The following is a 26,558-nucleotide window of genomic DNA, read 5'->3' on the forward strand; positions in this document are numbered from 1 at the left end:
CAGTAGTTTATACTCAAAATTTTAGTTCTCGAATCTACCTATAATTTTCCTAAAAATCTTGTGACTTGGATTTGACGTCAAATTAAAGTTTTGTTATGGGTAATGCGTATGCTACTTATATAAACGCTGCCCCCATATCAAAAGTTGAAGTCAAATGGAGATATGTTTATTTAAACTAAAATGTATTGATTCTTCAACATTAAAAATAGTAACCACCCTATTTACAATGTGTCGTGTGTACGCATTTATGTATTACTTTTGTACCAATATCCACGGGACTCATCAATACACTCTTTGTAGGGCAATAGAAATGTGAGTACCTGAGTCAAATTAAATTTTTGACGCTCAAATAAGTGTATGGATAACAATACGTACACCATCAATAGGTAAAGTAACTATCATATTTCGTACTATTACCATAGCAATGCAATGAAGACTCAAATAATCCTTGTTTTGCGACATTTGCCAAGTTAAGAAAATTTCATATTAGGGGTAAAGAAGGGTGAGGGGTGCGGTGGAGGCGGAGGCTTGATATTGACCTAGATGTTCATTCAGAGTTCGGTCGATGCGAAACTTGACATCTGCGCGTTCCTGCGTTTTGTATTTTTCGATTTAATGTACACTTAACTCGTCTGCTTTTTGCTTTATTTTCTAACATAAAAGTGAGCCCTATACATGACTATACTTTTTATCACATGAGATTTATAGCCCGTGTTTCATCAGTGACCTTTATTATAGAATTGTAGGGGGTGGAATGTGTTGTGCTATGTTCGGTGGTCCCTATGCCATTCGTGCTGTGGTGACCATCGTTATTATGTTTCTTCACCAGTTTGTGCTTAAATAGTTTTGGTTCTGCACTCATATGAAATGGAGAAGTCAACGAAGGCTCAAATTCCTGCAGTTACAAAGAATATTCCTGCAATGGATATAAATTTTTCGGAAGTGAGTACTGACGACCTAGTTACGCTTTTGGGAAGGAATATGAAAAAATAATTATCATTTTTGGTAATATAGTAAATGTGGCTACACAACAGTATAATAGGCAGCTTGTTCTATTGTCGTATGTGCCTAAGTCTTTTATATCTTTGAAAAATAGGTCACGCTTACATAGCGATATTTAGAACGTATGCATGTGATATAATGTGGGTGTATGCGACGGCATACAGGCTATTGGGCTACATTCAATGTACCTATATCAAACTCGTATTAACAATTTACGCTATTTGTACAGTACCGGTCATCGATTAACGTTATAAATACAAATTTGAGACATTTTAACTTAAAAGCTTTATATTTTAAGTTAATATGTTAAAAGCTCTTGAAGGCACCCTAATATTAAAGATTGATCGTATATTTCCATTGAATATCTGAGGAAAAACGATAGTTTTTAATATCAATCTTTTAACATAGCTTAATTTAACGATAAATATGCAGATTTAATTTATTTTTAACAGTGCACGGAAGAAATGTCCAAAGTGAATACAAGTGAAGAGACGGCGCCAGAGCGCGGTAACTGGACGGGCCGATTTGATTTTCTTTTGTCGCTATTGGGCTACAGTGTCGGCTTGGGAAATGTGTGGCGCTTTCCTTACCTGTGCTACAATAATGGAGGGGGTTCGTATGAAACTCATTTTGTTTATTCTTCAATCAAACCTAACGAAAATAATGCGAATTATAATCTGTTAAAGCTATAGAGTTCTTTTAGTTTCACACCTAGTAGATACTACATAGTGCTTGTTGCAATCTCATTTTCACAATATTTCTATATATATTTTGAGATGTTTATTATGATTAATGTAAAACACATCAGCGGATTCATATTAATCTAACACGTACTAGTGGGTAACGACGCGATGCTTTAAGTTAAAAAATGTAATCAGTAACAGCCATTAATTTTATCTAATAATCTAAAGGTTATCCGGGGTATATTTACTCTGCTCTATGTATTTATTAGATGGACATGCTCTGTAGAAATACAAGTTTAAATAATTTTTACTATCAATATAATACTTTATTTTCTACTCACTTTTTACTTTCAGGAGCCTTTCTTATTCCGTTCACGGTGATGCTCATAATCGCTGGCTTACCGCTTATGTTCATGGAACTATCTTTCGGCCAATATGCTGCTTTGGGCCCAGTCGCCGTATATAACAAGTTTTGTCCACTCTTTCGAGGCCTTGGTTACGGCATGGTCATAGTGTCCAGCATCGTCATGCTATATTACAATCTTATTATAGCTTGGACAATTTATTACATGGTAGTGTCTTTTGCGAGCATTTTCTATCAATTACCATGGCAAAACTGTGACGCAGACTGGAGCACCAAAAGTAAGTTTTGAAAGTACTTAGTAAAATTATGGTATGGCCCTGTATAACACTGAAAAAAATTGCATTCATACAATTTTAAATAGCTAGAGTACGTATTTGACTGTCATAATTTGATTGTTCATCACGAAAGCTTTTTCTTATAATTATTCTAACTCATGCATAGAATCAATAATGCAGAACAGATATGGATTTTATACATTTTTAAATTCGATGCTACATACTACATACAAAGTTCTATATAAAAGTAACCAACTGTGGGTACTTATAGCTGCAATGTAAGAATACTTTTCAGATTGCTATTCGTATGAAGAAGCGGATGAATGCTGGGCTAAAAATGGAACTTACTATCTGCGGGAATGTTATAATCAAAGCTATCCTAATATAAAAGAGATTATTGCACTAGCAGAGACTGCACTTAGACGACCGCCCGCTGAAGAATACTTTTCGTGAGTCTCCGACATATTGCTTTTTCATCTGACTTGCAATTCTTTTTTTTTCATAAGCACGCATTTTGAATTATATTATGTTGTATTATAAAATTTTTGTTTAGGCAGATACCGAATACCGCAAGTCTGGCGAACATTACCGCCGCAGATTAGCCGTTATGTCCGATAGCATCGCGAGTCGTGACGTTATTTATAGAGAAAAACTATTGTGTGTAGCTGCTTTTGTTTACACAATAAGCGTTATAGATTATTGCCTCCAAATGAACAAAAAATATCATTATTTAAAACATGACACTTATTAAGTTTAATATTTATTTTATGCATTATAATAATAAATATAAGCAGCAATACTTGTTCTGTACAATATTGTCTTACCTACTGTTTTCGTTGAGATTAGTGAGGAATTTAGTACACTACGTTGGCTAACTTATGAAATAGACAAAGCTATAATTACTAGCAATTTGGGATATTTTTATTCGCTTTTTAGGTTACAATGAATACATAGGTAACTTCGAGCATCAGTGGTGCGTGCTTAATGATTGATCTCCGCTAGATCATCGGTCCTGGTAATATGTATAGACGTTATAACAAATAAATACATTTTAAGAACATTTAATAGTTTATAGTTGCTTACAACTGTTTTAATTTAACAATATTAAGTACTTCTCTTCATATTCATAAGTAGAACAATACACATTCGAGTAAATGGCCTTGAGCATTCGTTCCATACATTAGATACGGCGCATGAGTTACGGGCAGGAAGATGCAAAGATTTACGAATAATAATATCAGCCCTGCATTATATTTCCCACTGCTGGGCACGGGCCTCCTTTACTACTGAGAGCGATTAGGGGTTAGTCCACTACGCTGACCTAGCGCGGATTGATAGATTTACAAATAATTTCTATAAATATGAATTTTACGTCTTTTTGAAAATTTTAAACTTTCAAAATGTACCTTAGTTAATAATATACCTATCTAATAGTGTTGGTTTTTAAATTAAAGTGATATGTATTTTATGAGGAGATGCACGAAATCAACAATTTTAGTGGCATTTTATAATGAACTTAATGAAACAATATCCAAATTTAAAAAAAATTGCTTCTTAAAATACGGTTAACGTGCAATTTTGGTGCAAACATCGCCGTAACACAATTACAAGGTAAAATTGGCATTTAAAACATGAGATTTTCAAAGCCAAATTCTTATGATAAAAAGGTTTGTTTTTTTTTGTTTGAAATTTGGTTTTTTGTTGTATTCTAATTTGTCACATTAAGGGACTCTGTGAGATGTTTAATGCAACTTCGGATGTAAAATTTTCCTACATTTTCGTACAATTTATGCAGTCTAGTGTAGAGCTGCCGCTTATTGCGTTTTTCGCCGCGTAACGAACTACTCAAGAACAAAATGGGCACTCTCCACTGGCACTTCACCATACTATAATTGAGCTACGTAGATAACCCTAGTTGTCGTCGAGACTTCGTGGTTTTATAGAGTAGAAATACCAAGTGTTTCATAACTCGTTGAATGAATAGCACAATTGTTTAAAATATCTTGACACAATGCCCGGAGGCCTTGCCGCAGCCTTCTCCTAACAAGTGGGTTTTTAAATTAACACGGGACCACCAGCGATGGAGTTATTTTCACTCACTTCAGGTATATTTTGTAGGTACTTAAAATTATTTAAATTAGAATTATAGTACTTTGACCGGAAGTAAATAAGATTGCGAAATACAGAACTGGTGTTATTTATAGCAGACATCTGCAAAAATAATAATTTTTAACCTAGGTGCCCGTTTATAAGTACATCTGGTAGAATTGGCGTGTATTTATTTTAATTGCACTTCTTAATAGAAGTATTTCCCATATACGTAATTCACTTTTTATTTTTAGGAATCAAGTATTGGGGCTATCATCTGGCATCGAGGATACTGGGCAAATACGGTGGGGCATGGCTGCCTGTCTATTCGCAGCTTGGCTTATTGTTTTTCTTTGCCTTTGCAAAGGTGTTCAGTCGTCTGGCAAGGTCAGAATAAAATAAATATTTTTTTTATTTAATATTATGGTGTACCTATATGAAGTGAAATTGATACAGTGAAATTGCTTACGATATTATTATATGCATTACTGTTTAATATTTTCCTAAATTAGCCATTCATTACAGGTGGTCTATTTCACTGCTCTCTTCCCGTACGTCGTGTTGGTGATTCTGTTTTTTCGTGGTGTAACATTGCCTGGTGCTGCAAACGGAATACTGTTTTACTTGACTCCCGATTTTAGCCAGCTCGCCAATGCTCAGGTATAATATGTGCTTTATCCTCCAAATAAAGGCCTGTTATAATTTACAAGTAATGCATGATCATTAATAACTCATTCATTCATTTTTATTATACAGGTGTGGGGAGATGCAGCGGTTCAAATATTTTTTGCTCTAAGTCCCGCTTGGGGTGGTCTCATTACGCTTTCATCATACAACAAGTTCTCCAATAACTGTTATATGTAAGTCATCATAGTTTTAATGTTATCTAATATAAAATTTATTGTAATAAATAGTATAAAACTTTTATATTTTTATATTATCTTCTCTTTCCAGTGACTCGCTTATAGTTGCTGTATCAAACATAGCGACTTCATTCTTTGCTGGGCTAGTAATATTCTCTGTAATTGGATTCTTAGCCCATGAACTGAATGTCGGAGTCGATAGAGTGGTTGACCAAGGGGCTGGTCTAGCTTTCATTGTCTACCCTGAAGTGGTCACGCGACTGCCTGTTTCACCGCTCTGGTCAATTCTGTTTTTCGTCATGTTACTCACACTCGGACTTGACTCACAGGTATTACTGATATAAGTTTTACTTTGTCCTTGCATTTTTATACTAAGGTATCAGCGTCATGGAATTTGTTCTAGTTTGCGCTCATGGAAACTGTGACGACCGCTATTTTGGATAGATTCCCGAACTTTCGTCAGAAAAAAGTTTGGGTTGTGTTGACCGTGGCCGTGTTTGGTTACCTGGGTGGACTTATCTTCACAACTAACGTAAGAAAAACAATACTACTTATACTACCGGCACATACTCATTGGAGGAAATGTGACTGCGAATACGCGTGCTTGAAAATATAGCAATTAAAAGTTAGAAGTTAGAGCTGTATTGATGATTCCTTTTATTATTTATGAGGAGCTTCTTAACATTTTTGCTTTACATTCTGCTTTTAGTAAGTTTAATAAGCTATAATTTATTTGTAAACTACTATAAGGCTTTCTAATTACCTCAGTTCCACTTCAAACTTTATAACATTTTAAGAATAGGCTTTGTTAAAATATGTAAAAGTACTTATTTCGAACTTCGTAGAGAAATTCGACAAATCACGTTCCACATAGTTCTAATTCTTGTAGAGAGTTAAATTTATCCATTCTGATATATTTTTATAAAAAAATATATAAAGGAGCTGGCATGAAGGTCTTGCGAAGTATTCGTTTGAGCCCCTCAAAGACTTACGGTGCGAATACTTTACATAATTAAGATAACATAATTGTAAAATAAATAGAATGGTTTGTTTCAACAGAAAGCCTCATAACATGTGCTAACTATCTGCGGTAAAGATCCGTGTTCAATGAGTAGTATGGTCGTACAGAGTGCGTGCTAGATAATATAGTAATACGCTATGATTTAAACCGTTTTGTCAGATTACAACTAATACCGGCGCCTAGGCTACTACTGCAAAGGAGAACTGCTCTATATAAACCTAGATGTGATCACGTCAAAGCTTTGGCTACAAGCAGTGATGAAACGTCGAGGATACCAAGCCCGTGCGCTATAGGACATCCAGCTTGATTTACATATATTTTAAGAATAGTAACTGAAAATTAAAAATCAAAACTTCATGTACTTGCATTTGTATAAATATTTGTATTTTGGTCTCAATAGAACATGTTCTCATTAACACCCGGATACTGCACATCTGTGCGTGACTAAACTTTTAAACTCCCAACCAACCAGATTTCACGCGGACGAAGTAGCGAACAACCAGTTGTTAATATTTTAGGACAATATAAATTCTACTGCAGAGCCATTATCTTACGAATATAATGCAATACGAATTGTAATAAAAATAAAAATAATCAGAAGTTATGACATGGTTCCATTTGATTGGGCTTACATTGTAGAGCGTTGAATTTATATATGCGCGCTGTTATTACAATATGCTATGGCTTCTTTAAGGTTAACTAAAACCTGCAAGAAACAAAAAATAATATAACTAAATATGTTACTAAAAAAATTTAATAAAACCTACTTTTATTATAGCTGCTTGTACGCTTGCAATATACTCACTAAGTTTATATTTTTCCTAAACTGTTATGTAAAATGCGGTTCATCGTTTAATGACAATGATTAATATTTAATATATACCTATTCTATATACTATGTACTGCATTCATGTCTCCTTTTGCAGAGCGGAATGTACTGGTTGCAACTCATGGACAAATATGCAGCGAACTGGTCAGTTCTGATCATCGCTATCGGAGAATGTATTTTGATAGCATGGATTTACGGTGCCGAGAAATTTTGCCGAGATATTCAGCGTATGATTGGGCATCAGTCGAAACTTTGGGTTTTCTTTTGGAGTGCCATGTGGCGTCTGATAACTCCGGCCGCATTGGTGGTTTGTAGTCCTTAATATACTGAGGGTTTTATCGATATTAACAAGTTTTTTTTTACAATACAAGACAAATAACAAGCCAGATTGTTCGCATCCCTACGTCTTCACTGGTTTAGTGGAATATCGATATCGATTTATCAAAAATAAAGCTTACAAAATATTTTCAGATTTTAAGCAGTTCAATAATGATTTTTGGAATCTTTTTAATGCTTTGCTACTTTATCCCTACAAATAAACGAACTTAGAACTTTTGCTCTTTGTGATATTATTTTACTTCGTTAAACATCGACCAGTTCTATGAATTGTCTGCATTATTATATTATTAATGTTTGAAGTTATCAAAGACATAAATAATTTCAGTTTATTCTGGTTTTCAACTGGATCGAGTATAAGCCAGCATCGTACGGATTGTATGTGTACCCCATGTGGGCCGACGCTGTGGGGTGGACCCTGGGCGTGCTGCCTGTCATTGTTGTAGTCGCGATGGCCGTCAACCAGATTTGCAGCGGACCTGATGACCTGACTATTATGGAGGTTTGTGTTATATGCTCATAAGAAAGATTCAATTAAGCAAATAAATAAATAATCATAATAAAGCATATTAAGAGGGTTTAGGCCTTAGGCCGGCCACCACGCTGGCCAAAGCTGGTTGGCAGGTTTCCCATACCTTCGAAATTCTCATGTAGAATTCCTCACGATGGTTTTCGTCACTGTTGAAGCGAACGAAAATTGATATACAATATACAAATAACTTCGATATAGAAATATTGTTTATAGGCGATCGCCTTTTTTATAGAGTTACATTAACAATGACATTATTTTTGGTCTAGATGAATGTTAGAATGGCTGCAAACTCCATCAAATCTGATTATAACAATTTGCTGGTGCTAGGATATATTTTATATCCGCCCGGATAACTCCACCATACACAAGGTGTTAAAACCCGCCATAGTGGCTCATATAAGGGTGCTGTGTTCCGCAATTAGCCTGTGTATATGCGGTTCCAACTGGCCGGTATAATTGTATCGACTACCAATGGGTATTCATCTTTTGTCAGTCGAAATTTTATTGGACCCCACTTCACTTAACATCAGATGCAATGAGGTCAATTTGATGTGCCCATATAAAATAAAACTTCACAAATAAAAAGAGGATTGATTTGCCTCAACATGGACTGCTCAGTGCTCATCTATTCTGTTATATATTCCCAAAGAAAAGACTTCAACGCGAAAAACTTATAATATTTTTAATAGATTACTAATTATAATGTTTATTTAAACTTTAAAGAACTGTGAGAATAGTGATCCAATATATATTAAATAATAATCAAATAAATAATTAGAAAGTTTATGTCAATACTTCCGTGACACCGTTAGGTTTTTGATATTACGAAAATTACAGCAGAGTAGAGCGTAATTTATTGTCGTAACAGAACACGACATGTGATTCCAGTATCTCAAACATGTATGGAAAATACAGTGCTGCAACTTTAACGGGATTTTAAAACATTTTACACATTGTAAAATTTTAAAATAAACATTTAGATAACGTTTGCTGTTACGTTTCATTCATAGAAAGCTCGGGTGTTAGCGAGACCAACCGAAGAGTGGGGTCCGGCTGGCACAACATGTCTGACGTCGCTGCGAGGTGAAACTGAGCTGTCTCCTCCGGTCCTGCTCCTGCACGGACGTCCGGTGCTGCGCGAGCGCGGCGCTTGACCCCCGCATGCTCATCCGCTCATTGCTATGCGGAAGGTAGTTCTTTCTCCTTTGGTACTCATAAAAAAATACGAAATTATATTATATAATTCTTTGTGTATAAGTTACTTTTTGTTGAAAAATGATATAGGACCGCGGGTCGTGTAGTGTAGTAGTGTAGTGTCTTCGTGTCAAGAGTCATCGTTATTATCACCTATTTCCGTTTTCGGGGGCGATTCCCTTATCATTTACAAGGGTCTATTAAACCCAAGTTGCTGTTTGAAACCTAAGCTTTGTCAAAACCCTCGTCACTTAGCTTTTAATTTAAATATTGTAATACAGAATAAAAATTACCTCGAGAATAATAATAAAACCTCTAATAATAGAGATACCTAAAATAAACGTGGCTAGATCTTTTTATAAAAAGAGGGTACTTTTATTTTTGTAGATACTGAAAAATTTAATCCTCACTATTTTTTGCACACCTCATATTTTAAGTTAGGTGTCTTTATGAAAACATTTTTTTTTAAGATACATATTATTTTAATTTACATAAAACTATCAAAGTATATAGATGTGCGTTACAATTTACAGACATCACAAGATGGAGGAGACTCTACATCTATTACAAGTGGTGTTGAAAACGAAATCAAAAAACCTTGTGCGGCGGTTATAAAGAATAAAAGAAACTCTATTAAACGAAAAGTTCAGACCCTGAGCCACGAATCTGATGATGCTGTAATTGAACCGCTTTTACAGAAGGAGAAAGAAAAACCAGAAACACTTAATCAAAGTGCAAAATTTTCTATATTAAAATCGAAGACTGACGCACAAAGCAAAGATAGCGATAAAGATAAACTACTTCCCGATAATAATGCTAAAACATCTGGTCTTCCAGAGGTTTCACTTGCTCCGAGTACAAAAGAAAATATATTCAAGTCACAGCCAATCACAACCGCACCTTTACATAATCATATGAATACAAACGTGTTTAGCAGCATTGATACCACCAAATTTAGTACTACTACCAAAAATCAAATTCTTGTTGAAATCGACGGATGCAAGCAAGGTGGTTTTAATCCTAGTCCGCTGATTTTTACAACAGCCAAAATTCATACAGATAATAAAACAAAACAAATGGAACCAGTTCAAGTAACTGCTGTGCCTATTTTATCAACGACAGAAATCGCTAATGCTGGGAAACTTAAGAATGTGGCAGGTATTACACAAGCCATACCTGGCACAAGTGTTACAAAAGCAAATGAAAGTTTTTCTGTTGCAAACACTACTGTCACAGCGGGAAAAGACAGTAAATACAACATACCCAAAACAACTAGCGAGACTAAAATCCAAAACACACTCGCAGACCGTGCTGTTAATAATTTGTTGTTAAAAGATTCTACAAAACCGTTAGCTGTTGCAACAGACTCCAAATTTTCTAAGAGTGGTTCCAACAGGATTGAGGATAAATTATCTGAATCACAGGTATCAAGCAAAATAGGCGAAGCTCTAAAAAAAGATTATTCAATAAAAAGTTATCAATCACCGATATCGCATTATACGGATACTAAAAGTGCAAATGCTGTATCTATACCGAAAGCACTTTTACTGAAACTGATAATATTACGGGAACGTCAAGAAAATCTAAAACGGAAGACGTTATTACCAAATTAGATAAAGCAATTATTGCAAAAAAGATATTCCGAAACAACAAGAAGGTAAAATTGATGAAAATGCAAATGCAAGTACTGCCGCAGTACCACAGCTTGTTAGTCCAAGTGTTGCAGATATCAAAAAGTTGCCAGTAGATCCAAAACAACACACTGATAGTGGTTCTAAAGACAAACCTTCCAAAGACAAAGCCAGTTTGAGTGGAATTAAACAGTTGCCTCGACAAAAAAATGCAATTGTTGAAGATACAGCAGATAGTATTTTAAAACCAAAACCTTCAGGTAGCGAAAGTTTAAGGTATAGCAATATAACACAATACTCTAAGGATATTGATAGTGTACCTACGAAAGTACTGCGAGGTCCCAATGACGTTAGTAATAAAACGTTGCCAAAAACGAGTGCCAATAATATTTTAGATTCTACGAATACAAAAATCACTGCCACTTCAATAGCAAGTAAATCCACATCAAGTTTCACATCAACAGTTAAACCAACAGTGGCTGCCTCACCACAGTGTTCAGTAACAACGGGCACGATGTCAACAACGACAAAACCTACTTTTACAAAAATCACATCAACCGATACAAAGAGTGCCGCAATTCCCACATCAAGTTTCACAACGATAAGCAGTAAACCACAAACAACAAGTTCAACACAATCGTCAGTTATACCTTCAGCAGGTTATAATAAGGTATTAACGAGTTCCACTATAAAGCCAGCAGATACTGCCGTGGTTATTCCAAGTATTGCTTCCAGCAAAACAAGTGGAGCTTCAGTTAAAACAACTACCGGTGATGTAACTTTGGTGCCAACTCAAAATGTACTAACAACTACTGCAAATGGTTCAAATCTCACATCCATCTCTGTAAAACCATCTATTACTAAAACGGTAAACACTTCAAGTACGTCATCTACAAGCGCAGCAAAACCTGTTACTACTACTCCAGTTGCCAAATCCTCTGCCTCGAACAAAAAAAATGGACCCAAAACTAACGAAGTTAACAAAGATAGTAAGGGTCTTAAAGCTTAACATTTGAAGTAACGAATGATTTGAATTAGTTAATGAATTTCACGGCTCAATCCGAAGTGATAGTTGTGTCAACTTTAGTTAAATACTTATATTATTGATCTCAATTAATATTTGTGAGTGTTTTAAGTAAAATATTAAAGAGTATTTATTTAATCAGTCCATATGTTGCAAAATTGTTATGATGCACTTTACTCTTTTCGATCACATACTAGTCATTTCGTAACGTTAATAAACATTTAGTATAATAATATAATATAGTGTAAATACCTAAAAATAGCTCAAAAGTTCGGTGAATTGAATGAAAATTACGTTAGGTGATATTTAGTTGAAGATATATTCGGGATTTTTACATTTCTAGTAATGGTTGTTCGTTATGTCGCGAAAGTTGCTCATATTTAAAAGGAATTGAAATACAAAGTTACTTCCCAAAAATTATATTAATTTCAAGTATTTTAAACTAAACCAAATAAAAACATGTTACTTTATGAGTAGTGTAATGATATTGGCAATATTACAAGAAATTTTAAATTACTTGATGTTGCAATTGATGTAGGTTAGTGGTGCTAAGATAATTCAATATTTTTCATAGACAATATAATTATTATATTTTCGATACAATTTAGAGATGAATAATTTCATCATCTCATACAGCGTCAATTTTTGTGATTATTTGATTTAAAAAACTAACATTGTTAAATACTTTCATTTATTAGATATTTCCATTCGTTTACTACACAGTCGATGTCGAGAGAAAACGCAGGGTAGCTAAATAAATAATATTAAACATATTTAATAAAGATACGGTTTGAGTACCACAAGATCACGTACTCTATTGTTAGTGTTTATGTAAAAATCAAAAATAATAAGAATCTAATTTAGAGTAACACTTAAAATTGCAATTAAATTAAATTTCAAAGTTTAAAACGATTTGGTATTTATGACATCATAAAAACGTTGTCAGATATCGTTATATTTTGAAATTATTAACATTCGGTTTGTTTTCAAACATCCATAAAATTAAAAAATAAATAAAACTAAAATTTTCAATTGAAAATTGGAATATCTGTGTGGTAGCATGTAAAGTTTTTAATAAATAATCATGTAAATTAGATATTGCATATCATTAACAATATAATGGAATCACATTTCCTTATTTAACTTTGCTCTTTACATTATACTATAGTTTATCGGTTTTTATTAGAAAGTGATTCATTAGGTATCTAAACACGTACAATACTTAATAATAATATATTATTTTTTGGTGATTATTTGAAAACACATGTTAAAAATTTAAACTAATAATTTTACATAATGTGATTATGTATGCATACATTGAAAGCACAACCTATATATCACATCAGCTTTATACAGTATCTATTATAATATATATATTACCGTTTTTTTAACTATATATTAGAAAAAATATTTACTATGGTAAATAAATATTCCTATCAATATTTTTTATGTTACACAATTATAGTATTTTTTTTAATACAGTGCGCACAAAAATTAAAGTAGTTTCACACTGCTTTCCAAGTAAATTATTTCCACATTATTTTGATTAACTAATGTTTACATTATACTTTTAATAATAAGTAGCTTATGTTCTTTGAATTTAAAAACATTTACGATCAAACCTGACAACATTTGCAAAAATTAGCATCCAGGGTTCACACGGCTACATTTTTGCGGATAATTAATCCCGATCTCGTTCATCACTTTTCTGTTTAGGCTTAAAGGTGAGTAAGAGAAAGGAGGGAAGATGTAGTTATAGTTTTTTTAACTGAAGATTATGACCTACGGACCTTAATCAAAATAATTTTGATAGCCGACTTAAACTAGCTTTGTGCCACTCTAATTCTCATATTATTTGAGGTAAAGGTGAAAGTGACAAATCAGTTACTGGTTAAAATAGTAATAACGTTCATAGATAAGAGAGTAGATGTTTAGTTAACGACATCGGCTTCCATCGTTTAAACGAGTTGAGAACTTATTATACTTTTATACATATGAGTTATAAGGAAGTGGCCCTACTGTATAGATTAGGACAAATTGAATTCCATCCGTATGAGAACTTTTGTGTTAAATTAATATACCTTTATGTGATTCAGTGACCTTATGGCCAAAACTTTATCACATTCTCGAAGTCCCGGGCTTTGCACTTAGCAATATTTTTGCCATGCACAATAAATATGTATATCTATTATTAGTTAGGTACGTCCAGTATAGTAATACAGTCCGTCTATTTTGCACAAATCTTAATTTCATTAAGCCGTCACCTCTTTATTTTCTTTATTACCAATTAACGAGAAACCTAACTTTATATTAGAATTTAAGTTAAAAAAAATGTTATTAATTTGATTTTGCAAGTAATGCCTTATAATTTTGGATGCAAGTGAAATTTGGAGAACCATTTTAACAAAGCATGTAACATCAGCAAACTTGCAAATGTGAATACTTTATCTAAGTCAAATGTTTATTGTTTGTATATCTCAAAAGTGGATTCAGTATAATATCAACAAGAGTTTTATGTAAAACAAATAAGAAATATTCTTGATTCATAAAAATTTGCTCGTTACTCCAAGACGTTTCTATCACATATGTTATGTAGAGTTGTTTCGTTAAGTAGGGAAACTTAGAGAGCTTAGAAAAATTGACTAAATTTGACTTGTAATTTCGCGGGTAGTCTCTCATAATTATCTGTACTTAAAAGTAAGAAAGCGAATAATAAATTAAACACTATTAGGTCGAATTTGACACAAAAATTGTCTGTAGGAGCTTTAAAAAATATTAATAATACATTGCACTATCAAAAATTATAATTCAATTAATCAATTTCAACAATTGCTTATAAATAATGTATGTAGGTACCTTTTAATAACATTGTAGGTATGAAGTTAGAAAATTAGACTTGTCGTTTAGATATTTTACTCGAAATGTAGATTTATAGAGTTTAAGATATTCATGGTATTTAAGTTGTTATAATTTTTTAGATAATTTTATTTTGATAACTATCATGTTTTTATCCTGTAGTGATGATTTTATAAACAATCTTACACGTTTATATGATTATTGTGAATGTAGTCCACCTATTGGTTTTTGAATAGGTACCTACCCGTTTAGTTCCCAAAAGTTAATGGTTACGTAAGTGATAAAATGTTCAGGTTAATACTGGTATAGTAGTCACGCGTGGTGCGTCGCGTGTGTACGTAGGTGCGTAGACGCACGACGTTCTCTCGATAGAAACATCGGTTATGATATCAACACGTTCCGCGCTTGGCGCTGTATCGCTGTGTGTTGTACTTATGCAGTCGTGAGTCGTGACGAGAAGCGCTATGTGGCGCGCTCGCTCGACACACCAACAGCCCGCCACCGCACCGGCGATCAATACTAAATTCTCACGAGCCGCGGTACTCTCTCAGACGAGTACTCTACTATGCGCTCTTCCGTGCCATGCCGATATGACATTAATTAATAAAACTATCTATGAGATACGTACACAATATGTTTCTATGAGACAATTGAATAAGCCTAATTGATTATTGTTGTTAAACTTGATGTATTTTAGAGGATTATTGATCAAATCGATGTTACATAGATGTTTATTGTAAATATTAGCTTAACACGAAACTGATGAAGTGTGACATGTTCTAGAGTGTTATAGAAGGCTGTATTTTTGGGTGATATTTTAGAAAGGATGACAGCATATCTTTGATATATTATTTAAAATAACACATGAAAGTTGTCGGGAGAGAACGGTAATAGAAACGGTAAAGATGTGATAATTGCAATGGTTTTTAGTTTTAGTGTTGTTGTGCTATTAATAAAATACATATGTTCGAATGTGGTTACTGGTTGTTTTATTTACATAGACGTTGCGTGATACATTTATTAATTATTTTTAAAAATGTATTTGCAATATTACATATCGACTATTTACCTATTTAATGCTCTACATTCAATACAATAACATTTTCTATTAGTTACGTACTTATTCATTGGTGACAATATGGTCCACATAGCTATTGTTACGCGTTCATTTTGAATTATCATTACAAAAAAAGACCTAAATGAAATTCTTAACTACGCAAAGGCTTTTATCGTGATGACGTCAACTTTCTTACAGTGCTTGCTTTTATTGTTACTGGCAGCTGCCTTTCATATCGGTTTTTAGTTGCGAGCGCGCCGGAGCGCACGTCCAGCGTGGGTAAATGCGTGCGCGGTGCTCAGCAGTAACTAGTCAGTGGATACCCGCGTCTCGGCACACCGCACAACGGCTCAGAACGGTCCGGCCACCGCCAGCGCGTCTACTCTCGTCGACGTTGCAAACCGAACGCGGTTCAGTTATTTAGTTAGTTATCTGAAATAAAACACCGTAAAAACTCATTTCCACTTCCACGTATAAATTTTGTGCATTAATTCGTGTTGTGAAACAGTGACATGGAAGATATACAGTTTAATGCTATCAAGTGAATGGAAATAAGCAATCGCGATAATGTTTAGTTGTTTTTATTTTATACAGCCTGAAATAAATTGGACTTAACTTTCCAGTAAAGTTAGCAGGTTAGTAATTGTCAATTTGTTTTTGTAGTGCGTCCTATTGTAAAATCTTACCTTCTTTTAACTTTGAGTACTGCTTTTATTTCTTATTGAACTTAATGTTACCTTGCTAAATTGTGTTGTATGGATTGTTTAGAAAATGTAAGTCATTATTTGTATTTTTTATAAAAAAAATTGTGCATACCTACCGATCATGAGTAATGACTCATATCCTATCAACTGTTATAATGATCTTAAAATGTTTACGTCGATACCGTTAGGTTGGGTTAATGAGAAGTCACACAAAATAAAAACCAGATATTTTGCAGATCTTATCTTAAAGCATATCGCTGAAGTTGTCAATCGAATCTTTATTTATCTTAAAAGCAACCTTGAAATATCCTTATCATTTTAGGGAAAATATCTTTTGTATGTAGGTACTTAACTGCGATAGTTTCTTGGGACAGGTACTGTTAGTTCTAGCAGCTAAACAACAATGTGCGAGCTCTGTTTTGTTTTCATTTGAAATATTACGTTGCTGCCCATAATTCCTAGTTCTTTTAGGCAGATATTGCCACTTTATCTATTTTAACAGCTAAACAAGAATATGCAAGCACTGTTTTGTTCTTATTTGAAATATAATGTTGTTGCCCGTAATTACTGGATATTATTGAAGTTAATATTTCATACGTAAGTTGAACAACAAGGAACAATGTGTAATTCAGTCATAGGTGGTGTCAATATTTTATAGGGGCACTAATACCGTTTATAAAGTGTCGGACACATTAATTACAACTTAGTATTCAGATTATTGTATTCAGATTTTGGAATCAACAATATGTGAAAGTGTTATGGTAAACACTCGCCAGCTATATAGCATAGGAATTTCCACTCTATAATTAATTCTTATTTTGAGCTAATATGTTAATGTTGCCTTGCAGCCTTGGTAACTAAGGCAACCGTATGTATAGTACAGGAAATATACGGTTGTCACGAAATTACACTAAACACAATTGATATGTAAGTAAGGTAGATATTTGTTTCTACTGGATACAAGGCTGCTGAATACCATACTAACAATTGACTTTTTTTAATATGTGATAAAAAAATAAAATATTTCGAACTTTAAACCGAATACAGCACGAAAATATATGGTTACCTACAGAATGTGCCAGAACAAAAAAAAAAAGTAATTACCTCGTTTTTATTTTAAAAATCAAAATTGAGGCGTTACTTGTTTAATTGGTTGGGTACCTTTAAAGGTTCAATTACAACAAGGTTACAATTCCAAATCCAAGTAAGTATTTAAATTTGTAACTTCTCTTCAATGATCCGCAACAAGGTGAAATAGCCGATGGACGGAAATTGTTAGCGTAATAAACAAAATATAAAAACAGCGGTATAAATGTAAACGGAAACCACGGTGGCGAAATGTTAAAAATGTTGGTGAAATAGCGAATAACCGGTGGCGTAATTATAATGACGCCAATAATTCCTGACATTTTCGGAATCGCATGAAATTAACCTGATGAGCTTAGGATTAATTCAGATCCCGATAACAAATATTATGAGAGTCGAGCGACCGGACTGCGGCAACAGCCTACCTGGCGCGGCGCGGCGAACGTTACAGGCAAAATAAATAACGCTTACAATGGTAATTTTAATGAATACTCATTATACATACTTACCTTCTATGTAATTTACTGGTCTAAGAAGTAACAATTATTTGATTATGTTCTATTTGTTAACGGAGCACCACAGCCAAACAAGATTGGTGGCGCTGTGATCAAGGATCTAGTTCTACCAATTTCTACAATAAGAAAAACTGTTTAGTATCGAAATAATATAACAATTTCTCATTTAAAAGCGTCCAATATTGCATAATGTGACAAATTCAAAATTTATACTCGTCGATTGTATTATATGTAAATAGATAAATACAATGTACTCGGTACATCATATTAATGTTAGCACAGGTGATACCTACCGTAGTTGGAAATATTATACAATTCATAATACTTGTGCTCTCTGTACCTATTGAAGTCTCTCACCTAGGTACTACATAACCCCGCATCCATTATATAACACGGCCTTATGTTAATCTAATCTTGTGGCACTTCTATGGTTTCCACACTATTCAAGCTGAACAGAGTATTAAGTTTCCTGAAACTAAATATCAATGCGAATTTTAGTTTTGTGTTACGTTTATATACGACATTTTATCAACTAATGATTAAAACTAGGTACTTACTATTTTTAATATAGTTTTTACAAATTACGATCTGAGTATACCTACCTACCTACCATAATAGTATAGTAACAAATTTAATTATTTAATAAATGATGGAATGGAATCAGTTCAAATATAACCAGTCGGCCTTTATCGTGTGAACAGAAACCGCGGCATTGCACTGTCTAGTCCGTCAGCTCACTTTCCATCCATTCATGGAGCCTCCAACTTTTTTCCAACAATTTCTTTCAACCTTCTCTTGACAGCTTTCTTCTCAGTTTACACTGTTCACGGTAATGTTGTCTCTGTACTTAACACTTATTGCTTATTGTTAACACTATTTAAATTAATTAGGAATACGTTCTTTCGATAAAGAATTTCACTGAATGTAGATTACATATCATCTAATTATAATGAAAGTATAGAGCTTCACCAAATTAAATGTTGCTTATAATTTACTTACTTCGTTGTAATACATGAAGTAGCACATGGCTAGTTATGATAGCGTAGAAAAATATTTATCTAAAAACCAAATACATTTAGTGACATCCACATGAATAATTATAATTGTAATTTGTAACCTTAGGTCATTTACTTGTTGGTAACGAGACTACTTGGTACTGTGAATTAAATTTAACTATCTATGATAATTTTGAACAACAAAAACATATCCTTATATTTAGTATTTTTTCTTACCAGGTGAAATCGAGTGTTAGTATTCGGGTCCTAGTAGTATCTATGAGAGGTATCGGTCGGAATAATCGGTAAGGCATGCGGCCCAGAGGTCGAAGGCGGTTAATTGGCGAAGAGTCGCCGCAGCCGGTTTGTCCGGCGGTCGTTGTTTTACGGCATTCCTAGTTGGTAAGCTAGCTGCGCTACACTTAAACACCATCACTAAGATCAGGACTATTGTGTTTGACTTGTAGAATATTGCTACCTACTAATATAGTGAAACATTCATAATTACTAGCGGTTGTCCAGTGATCGAAATTCGACCCTCGAATTTAATAGACCGTCGAATATAATAAAACGTATTATACAAACATTGATTCTCTATATGAAGTTTAATTATGCCAAATCTTACACTCCTCCGTGCGCGCAATGTGCTTAAAAAGGATACAAAGTTTTCTTCAAGTATTAAAAAATATCAACTTTGTAAGTGTGTGTAAGGCTTCTTTAACCTTCCTTAGCCGGAAATTAAAAGCCCCTCAAATGTAAGGTGCTTCCCCAAAGTTTTTGTTTTCGTAACCTGGCAATATTGATTTAATATTTCGTGTCGAAAAGGTACGCAATTATTCAACTTCTTTGTAAGCGATAGATTTATGATACGTCTATTTTACACAACACCAACAGAGATGAATCTTAACAGATTATCAAGTTTACGTTGAAGTACGACCGTTTCCGTGATAATTCACATATTGCCCGTCTTTATATTCTTCAGGGCTATGACAACAGAATGTAGTTTTCTTATTATAGTGATTCTGGCGAGGCCGTTGCTCTTGTAACAAAGAAAAAACGGGGAACAGTTGTTGACCGGGGCGGAGTGCGGCGGGGATTCACGGTTGAGCGCCCTCGCCACCTGCGCAGACACCACCACTGACCACCGGCTGATAACGCATGGCGAACACCACCAATAGACTCATAATCCCATGATCTAAATAAAAATTATTTAAATTTTATGAGAGCTTATTGACGGTTTACCACAGCGTATATTATGTTTAAACATTGTAATATGGTTCTAGGCAGTAACCTTCCAACCATAGGTCCATAATATATTTATATATACATTTATATAGATATTATATTCCGGCAATTAATATAATTTAGTCGAATTTTGAAAAACTTTATAAAATACTTAAATTCTATGTATAGAAAAAGTGCATGATTTTTAAATAATCCAGAGATGTGTAGGCAGAAGCATCATTTGTTTGCAATAGAGTACTGTTAACTACCTTTTCCACCGCTAGGTGAAATAGGGATAAATACGAAGAAGCTTCGGTCAATAATTCTAGTAAAATATCTTATACGACTCAGAGACTTCAGAGCGGAAATCCTTCTTAAAGATAATTATAAGCGGACCGGTTTGGGTACTCTCCTTTGCGTCGTAACTCACATAAAAACGGCATTATTTTTTAATATCCGCCAAGTCTATAAACTTTGAATGAATATTCCTTGAAGCCTGTATAACAGGACAACCCTATCCATAGGTCGAATATCAGAAACACTCCAGACACTCTTACATGGTCATCGACCTTACATCGCCCGCGACCAATGCTAACAAGGTATGTTCATACTGAAATAGACAACAACCTTAGGTTACTTTCTCGTCTATCTCAACGTCATTGCAAAATAAAACCTGCAGAGAAGTCCCAACGTTCCTGGACAGAGTTCTTTTTATGTGCAGTCTGTCATTAGTATTAGGAATGCGTATAAGGCTTCACGAGCAACACATCCATTTCGGGATAAACTCCATTGTCACCAAATATGCTGTCTGCGAGTAAGTTGCGAGTTACATGTGTAGTGAAGAAAATGCAGGGCCTTTATTCTGTATGATAGTGTAACTGCGTAACGCGGCCGTGTCATGTTATCTTCGAGAAATGTGCGTGGAATGGTATTCTGTAAGCCAAATTTCTATAGTCCTGAACATGATGCGTTGTGTTACGTGCTTGTTACACACTGTTAAAATAACATGCGGGATAGAGAATAAGGCCCCAGTTTAGATTTTTATACAGACGCGGCAAGTGACCCCACTCCACACCTAATATTAAGTTTAGTAGGTTTCAAATATTGTTGACTGGTGAGAGATGGTTACCCCTCGCCAACAACGCAATTGTACCAGCCTGGATGCTTTATAGAGAAGGACATAAGAATGGCAATCCCACTTATTGCCCAAAATACAATAGCAAAAGACTTCCCGCAACTAAACCTTCTATGAGACGGCAGTTACAGTCTGTTCACATCTCAGCTATATACAACTGTCTGTGGCCATATAAAAAAAATCTATTCTCTTTTACTCGTAATTTCCACTGATCAATAAATTGTAGGTGGTAGATTTCTCACTCTTTTCGCTTAGTTAATAATCTATCCACGATATTTCAGGATTTTCCAAAACGAAAGATGTGAATAACCGCAATTTTTCATGAATAAAATTTCAATTAAAAACCCGAAATAAGTAGATTCTTATGTTTGGTCAAACTCTGACGATAAGACATTGCAGTAAGTACCCACACACATGTTAAACTTTAGCTGTAGGAATAAAAATTTGGCAAACGTGTTTATTCTTATACAGATGTCAGCACCTAAAAAGGATATTTGAAAATCTTTAACAGAATTAATCCTGTTAAGCCCCACCAAGCTCACGCTTACTACAATACGGTACCTACAATTTACGTTGATTTAAAAAAAAAGTGTTATTTTGGTTCAATAAAAACCCGTACTGGACGGGTGGTCTCGTTTAAATATTTGTGTCAATACTGTCAAGTGCATGTTCCGTATATTGGCCATAGACTTGAATCAATATATGAAAGCTCGATGAGCAAGTTAATTAAGGGTAATTTCCGAGCGCGCTTCACAGTCCATCAGTATGTCGAACATTTGCAACGAAGCAAACAAGCGAGAGACTGCGCAGGCAGTGCGCAAGCACAGCGAGAGGTCATTGTACTGCTCGCCCGAGGAGGCTGCACTCTAGCGCTCGCCCCTCGCCTCATCCCGTGACTCCCATGACCCGGCATCCTTTATATATACTAGTGGACTATTATAACAAAATTTGTAGTTAATAGTTAGGAAAATAATACATATATATTTATGATGTTCTTACATAATTAATATAATTATCTTATTTTAAGTGAATCATGTGTGTAGTTTATATTCATATACCAAGTAGGTACATTAATGTAATTTTAACACACTTATGAAACTCATAATATTATATCCATATTACAGATCCTGAAAGAACTATATCATGCAATCATTACGACTTCAGTGGTAATTATTTAAAAAAATCATTACTGGGAATAAAGGAGCCTGTATGCTAATTCAGGACATGGTCTATGGCTGTGCTAAATTTTATCCAAATCCGTACAGCCGTTTCGGTATTTTTGCTTGCAAACTTCAAAAATTTTAAAAACATTCGCATTTATAAGATATATTTTAAATATAAAATAATAGTAAGAATAGTATATTAGGTATATAGTAAGATATATAACTTAAAACAATAATCATCGAAGTATTAAAAAAAAATCAATTTTTAAATAAGGAGGAAATTGAACCGCCTTTTTCCTCAGGGTATCCAAGCGGTCTCTCAGGATATCAAGGTTAGCTCGCGAAGAACAAGACATGAAAAAAAAAACTTACAGAAGTTAGAGATCTAACATATAAGAGATATACCGAACATGTTACAACAGTCTGCTACTGCGCTCACTCTAGTACTGATTAGGATAATTTAATACCAATTGAAAAAGTTGCTACGAATTTGATAATAATTTGTGTAAAAAATGCTATATTGTTCTTAAAATTATTTAAAGACTTTTTGAGCATTATGCTCATGGTCTAATTTCAATTGTTCTATCATCGACACCCTGATAACCCCTCAGATTAAGTTGTTAGTATTTCTTCTTTTATTGTAAATTTATTTGTTTCGCCAGTTTCTTTGCCCTTTTTTATAAGCAACTAAACACAACGTTTAACCAGCACGCCCAGAATTGATTGCTCTGTAGCTTGTAAAAGGTTTTTGAACGACCTTTGAAGGCGTAGTTGTGATAATGTCATGGAAACTATTATACAGTAAATATGTATTTATTTATTTTTCGTGTCGTGCTCTTCAAACTTTGTGATAGCCTTGTAACAGGTGGATTATATGCACGATTTTTATCAACACTATCAGCGACTCATTCTATAGATATATTTCTATTGAGAACTTGAATGTTTAATTAAAGTTTATTTTTACTTAATACATCTTAAGTTTGAGTACAATCGAATACGATTCCACAAATACTTACTCAGATATTTTTTGCAGGTGGCTTTTGCAATTTGATCATGACATTACATAGATTATACTAATTCTATACATAGAAAATTAACAATGAAATATCGCAGTCGAAATTGTAAGATATAATACTCACAGGCATGCCAGTGAAAAGTATAGGTATGCGTGTGTGAGGTAGCTGCGTAATGGACTCATGCGACCGTCACATCGGCCATGGTTACGGCTTATAGTGTCTCTTGAACTGATGCAAATTTGAATTCAATGATAGCCAATTCAATATATAAATCCATATGGCTTCTCTTAATAGTATTATTGAATTCTGCTTTATTTAGTGTCATCGTAGAGCTCGTCTAAGGATATGGTAGTTGATTTCATTTGTTTCGCCTTTTACGATAAAAAAAAACAATAAATTTCTGCATGTACTACAAATAGAGATTATGATGTATCATTATAAATTATGCTACGATTAAGATTTATAGTAATTCTCTTAATTAAAATACAATACAAATTTAAAAAGTATAACTGAACCACGGTAATAGTGGTAGAAGAAAAAACATGCCTAAACTCATGAAGCGTGAGGAAGCTTGAATCGTCACTCCTTCTAAAGGTACAATTAATGTTACTGCGATACTATTTGATAATTATTTTACTGGTGCAAAGTGACAGAGTGCGAGTTTAACATCATTTATGGAAAAAAATAATCACGAGGAACTCAAAATAGTGATTGTCAAAAGGATTGCCCAAATTCATCACTGAAACAAAGACGTCACTAATTTCACGGAATGTCTGTGACGGCAAATAATTCAAAGCATAATATTATTTTTATCAAGTCTCGTTAGTTCTATACGACACAACATTAGGCACTGGCCACTTCCGAGGTGCCCCGTTTATGCTGCCAAAAAACTGATACGGGGGGTCTCTGCGCATGAACATTGATTTTGAAATGTTTGCTCAGTTTATAAATATCCTGGCTAAACTCTAGCATCATAATGGAAAATACTCTCTTTTTTGTTTAGTGCGACAATGTACGCGACATCGACGGCGTCAACGACAACGTCGGGCTCAGGGCGCGCACTGGGGGCATCCGCGAGTGAACGACGCGTGCGCATCGTGAGGCTGCTGCGGCCGCGCAGGGCGGCACCTGCCTTTGGGTTCTCACTGCGCGGCGGTAGCGAACATGGCTCCGGCTTCTTCGTATCCAAAGTCGAGTTTAACTCAGAGGCACATCTTCAGGGATTGAAGGTAATTTGATTATTTAAACCATATAATGCTCACGAGATAAATTATTTCTTTAAGTACCAAAATGTTTTAGTTATAAAACTATTTATTGTTTTATTAATGCAAATATGTTCATTCAATTACATTACGTTAAGAGAACGTGCCGCTAAGTCTTTCTAAATATTTTAAAATATCTTTAGAACCATCTAATATCAAATAATTCTAAAACATTACAATTCATAAAGTTGCTAAGATAAAGCTTTCTAATACTACTTATAGAATTGTATTATCTTTTTGTTAAGCTTCATTCGTTTTATACGAATAAGGAATATAAAGGATGGACGAATGATTGTTGCAGTAGGTAATTGTCGCAAATTTCCCACGTGTTGAAGTGTTCCAAAGGCAGGTACGAATGCGTCTGTTCATTATAACCGCGCTTGTTACCCGTGCCTGAACAATTCCGAGGTTGGGATAGTGTCGCAACACGCATTCTATTCTTTGCAAACACTCATATAATTGTCGGAGTCTAGTTTACTTCTGTCGCGTACTTAAACGTTGTTTATCTGATTTGTTAATATTTTAATTCTTAAATGTTTATTTTTTATTCAAATGGGTTTGCAAGTGCTGCTTTTATGATGTTCTATATGGTTCTGTGTATAATATAATAATACTTAACTAAATACTTAAAGTAACCACTATAATATTGAGTGATAAGTTAGACAAACTAATAATATTGTGAGAATTATCTAAATACTAACTGCCTTGGTGGCGTAGTTGTACTGCATGTGCGGTACGGCAACGCTCTGACGTCCTGGGTTCGAATCCCGTGTTGGGTAAAGTGATATTTAGGTTTTTCGGCACATAATCAGCCCGGAGTCTGAAATTTGTGCCCTACATGGCAACAGGCTCGCCCCCATCACATTATGGGACGGATCATACTTGGCGAAAAGTGGGTGCCCTGGTCGCGCCTCTGCATACCACTTCTAGGATAAATGTGTGATTTTATATGTGAATTATCTAAAATAGGCTGCTTGAAAATCATTTTAATTGTAGTATTGGTATGTTTGGCATTACCGATTAACGTTGAACTGCGACAAATTATTCGGTTCGGATATGTACTGAAAATTCAAGTCAATTGTACAATTTATCAGAATGTCTATTTCTATCACAACTTTAAATATAAGTCAAAATAATATTTTCTCCTAAGATTATAATATTATGAGCACCATAATATAGCCTTACCCCTTTCAAATCTCATTCTTTTCCTTCAAGGTAACGCACCCACGATTGCTCTAAGATGTGGGTGTCTACAGAGCAGCCTAAGAGCAACTAATGCAACCGTAGTTCGCCACGAATCTCGTCTTAAAATTTGTAAACGACAAGTCTATGTCATTGTCAAATACAAAACAAATTCGAAAAAACCTTTTTTTTTTTTAATAAAAACTTACACAAATTTAATCTCGAAGATCGAGCCCAAGACGCCACTGCACCGATATCAGACACACACTTTTGACTTTTCAGGGACCCTAGCAAAGATGTCTGCCTACAATCGTTGAGGTTTAACGTTATGTATGATAATGACATACTTCTAGCGATAAATATATCGATAGGATACGTCATTCCCATATAATATGTTTGTTGTCTTTTATTAGCATTAACGATTGTACAAAGGCGTCAGGGCTATGGCCCCAGTCGTTATAGAGTGTGGTATAACTTACATCATCATCATCATCAGCCTACAGCTGTCCACTGCTGAATAT

General features: G+C 34.3%; 2 protein-coding genes and 1 long non-coding RNA gene across 3 annotated transcripts; all 3 read left to right on the forward strand.

Moving 5' to 3' along the window:
• Positions 1 to 569: 569 nt before the first annotated feature.
• Positions 570 to 10,811, forward strand: LOC115448967 (sodium- and chloride-dependent glycine transporter 1). The gene is made up of 13 exons (XM_030176608.2): positions 570 to 942; positions 1,455 to 1,614; positions 2,040 to 2,327; positions 2,620 to 2,773; positions 4,667 to 4,799; positions 4,938 to 5,072; positions 5,169 to 5,272; positions 5,367 to 5,604; positions 5,679 to 5,807; positions 7,223 to 7,432; positions 7,790 to 7,963; positions 9,004 to 9,183; positions 9,721 to 10,811. The coding sequence occupies exons 1-12, from the start codon at positions 868 to 870 to the stop codon at positions 9,145 to 9,147; spliced, it is 1,944 nt and encodes a 647-aa protein (XP_030032468.1). The 5' UTR covers positions 570 to 867; the 3' UTR covers positions 9,148 to 9,183; positions 9,721 to 10,811.
• On the forward strand, positions 9,175 to 15,522 carry LOC115443512 (mucin-5AC-like). Its single transcript, XM_037441506.1, has 3 exons — positions 9,175 to 9,183; positions 9,721 to 10,535; positions 10,807 to 15,522. The coding sequence occupies exons 1-3, from the start codon at positions 9,175 to 9,177 to the stop codon at positions 11,825 to 11,827; spliced, it is 1,845 nt and encodes a 614-aa protein (XP_037297403.1). The 3' UTR covers positions 11,828 to 15,522.
• A 628-nt stretch (positions 15,523 to 16,150) lies between these two features.
• LOC119190193 lies at positions 16,151 to 26,092 on the forward strand. Its single transcript, XR_005112810.1, has 3 exons — positions 16,151 to 16,390; positions 24,597 to 24,822; positions 26,071 to 26,092. It is a non-coding gene; the product is annotated as an uncharacterized LOC119190193 (long non-coding RNA).
• Positions 26,093 to 26,558: the final 466 nt, after the last annotated feature.

Source organism: Manduca sexta, chromosome 22 (assembly GCF_014839805.1).
Source record: "Manduca sexta isolate Smith_Timp_Sample1 chromosome 22, JHU_Msex_v1.0, whole genome shotgun sequence".
Taxonomy (NCBI): Eukaryota; Metazoa; Arthropoda; class Insecta; order Lepidoptera; family Sphingidae; genus Manduca; species Manduca sexta.

What these genes read in the sequence shown, in the direction of transcription:
- LOC115448967 (XM_030176608.2), top strand. Translation starts at nt 868, where the DNA reads ATGGAGAAGTCAACGAAGGCTCAAATTCCTGCAGTTACAAAGAATATT. An exon ending in GCCAGCTCGCCAATGCTCAG is followed by an intron (nt 5,073 to 5,168) that starts GTATAATATGTG and finishes TTTATTATACAG; the next exon opens with GTGTGGGGAGATGCAGCGGT. An exon ending in ATGACCTGACTATTATGGAG is followed by an intron (nt 7,964 to 9,003) that starts GTTTGTGTTATA and finishes TTTCATTCATAG; the next exon opens with AAAGCTCGGGTGTTAGCGAG.
- LOC115443512 (XM_037441506.1), top strand. An exon ending in TTAAAAGATTCTACAAAACC is followed by an intron (nt 10,536 to 10,806) that starts GTTAGCTGTTGC and finishes AATTAGATAAAG; the next exon opens with CAATTATTGCAAAAAAGATA.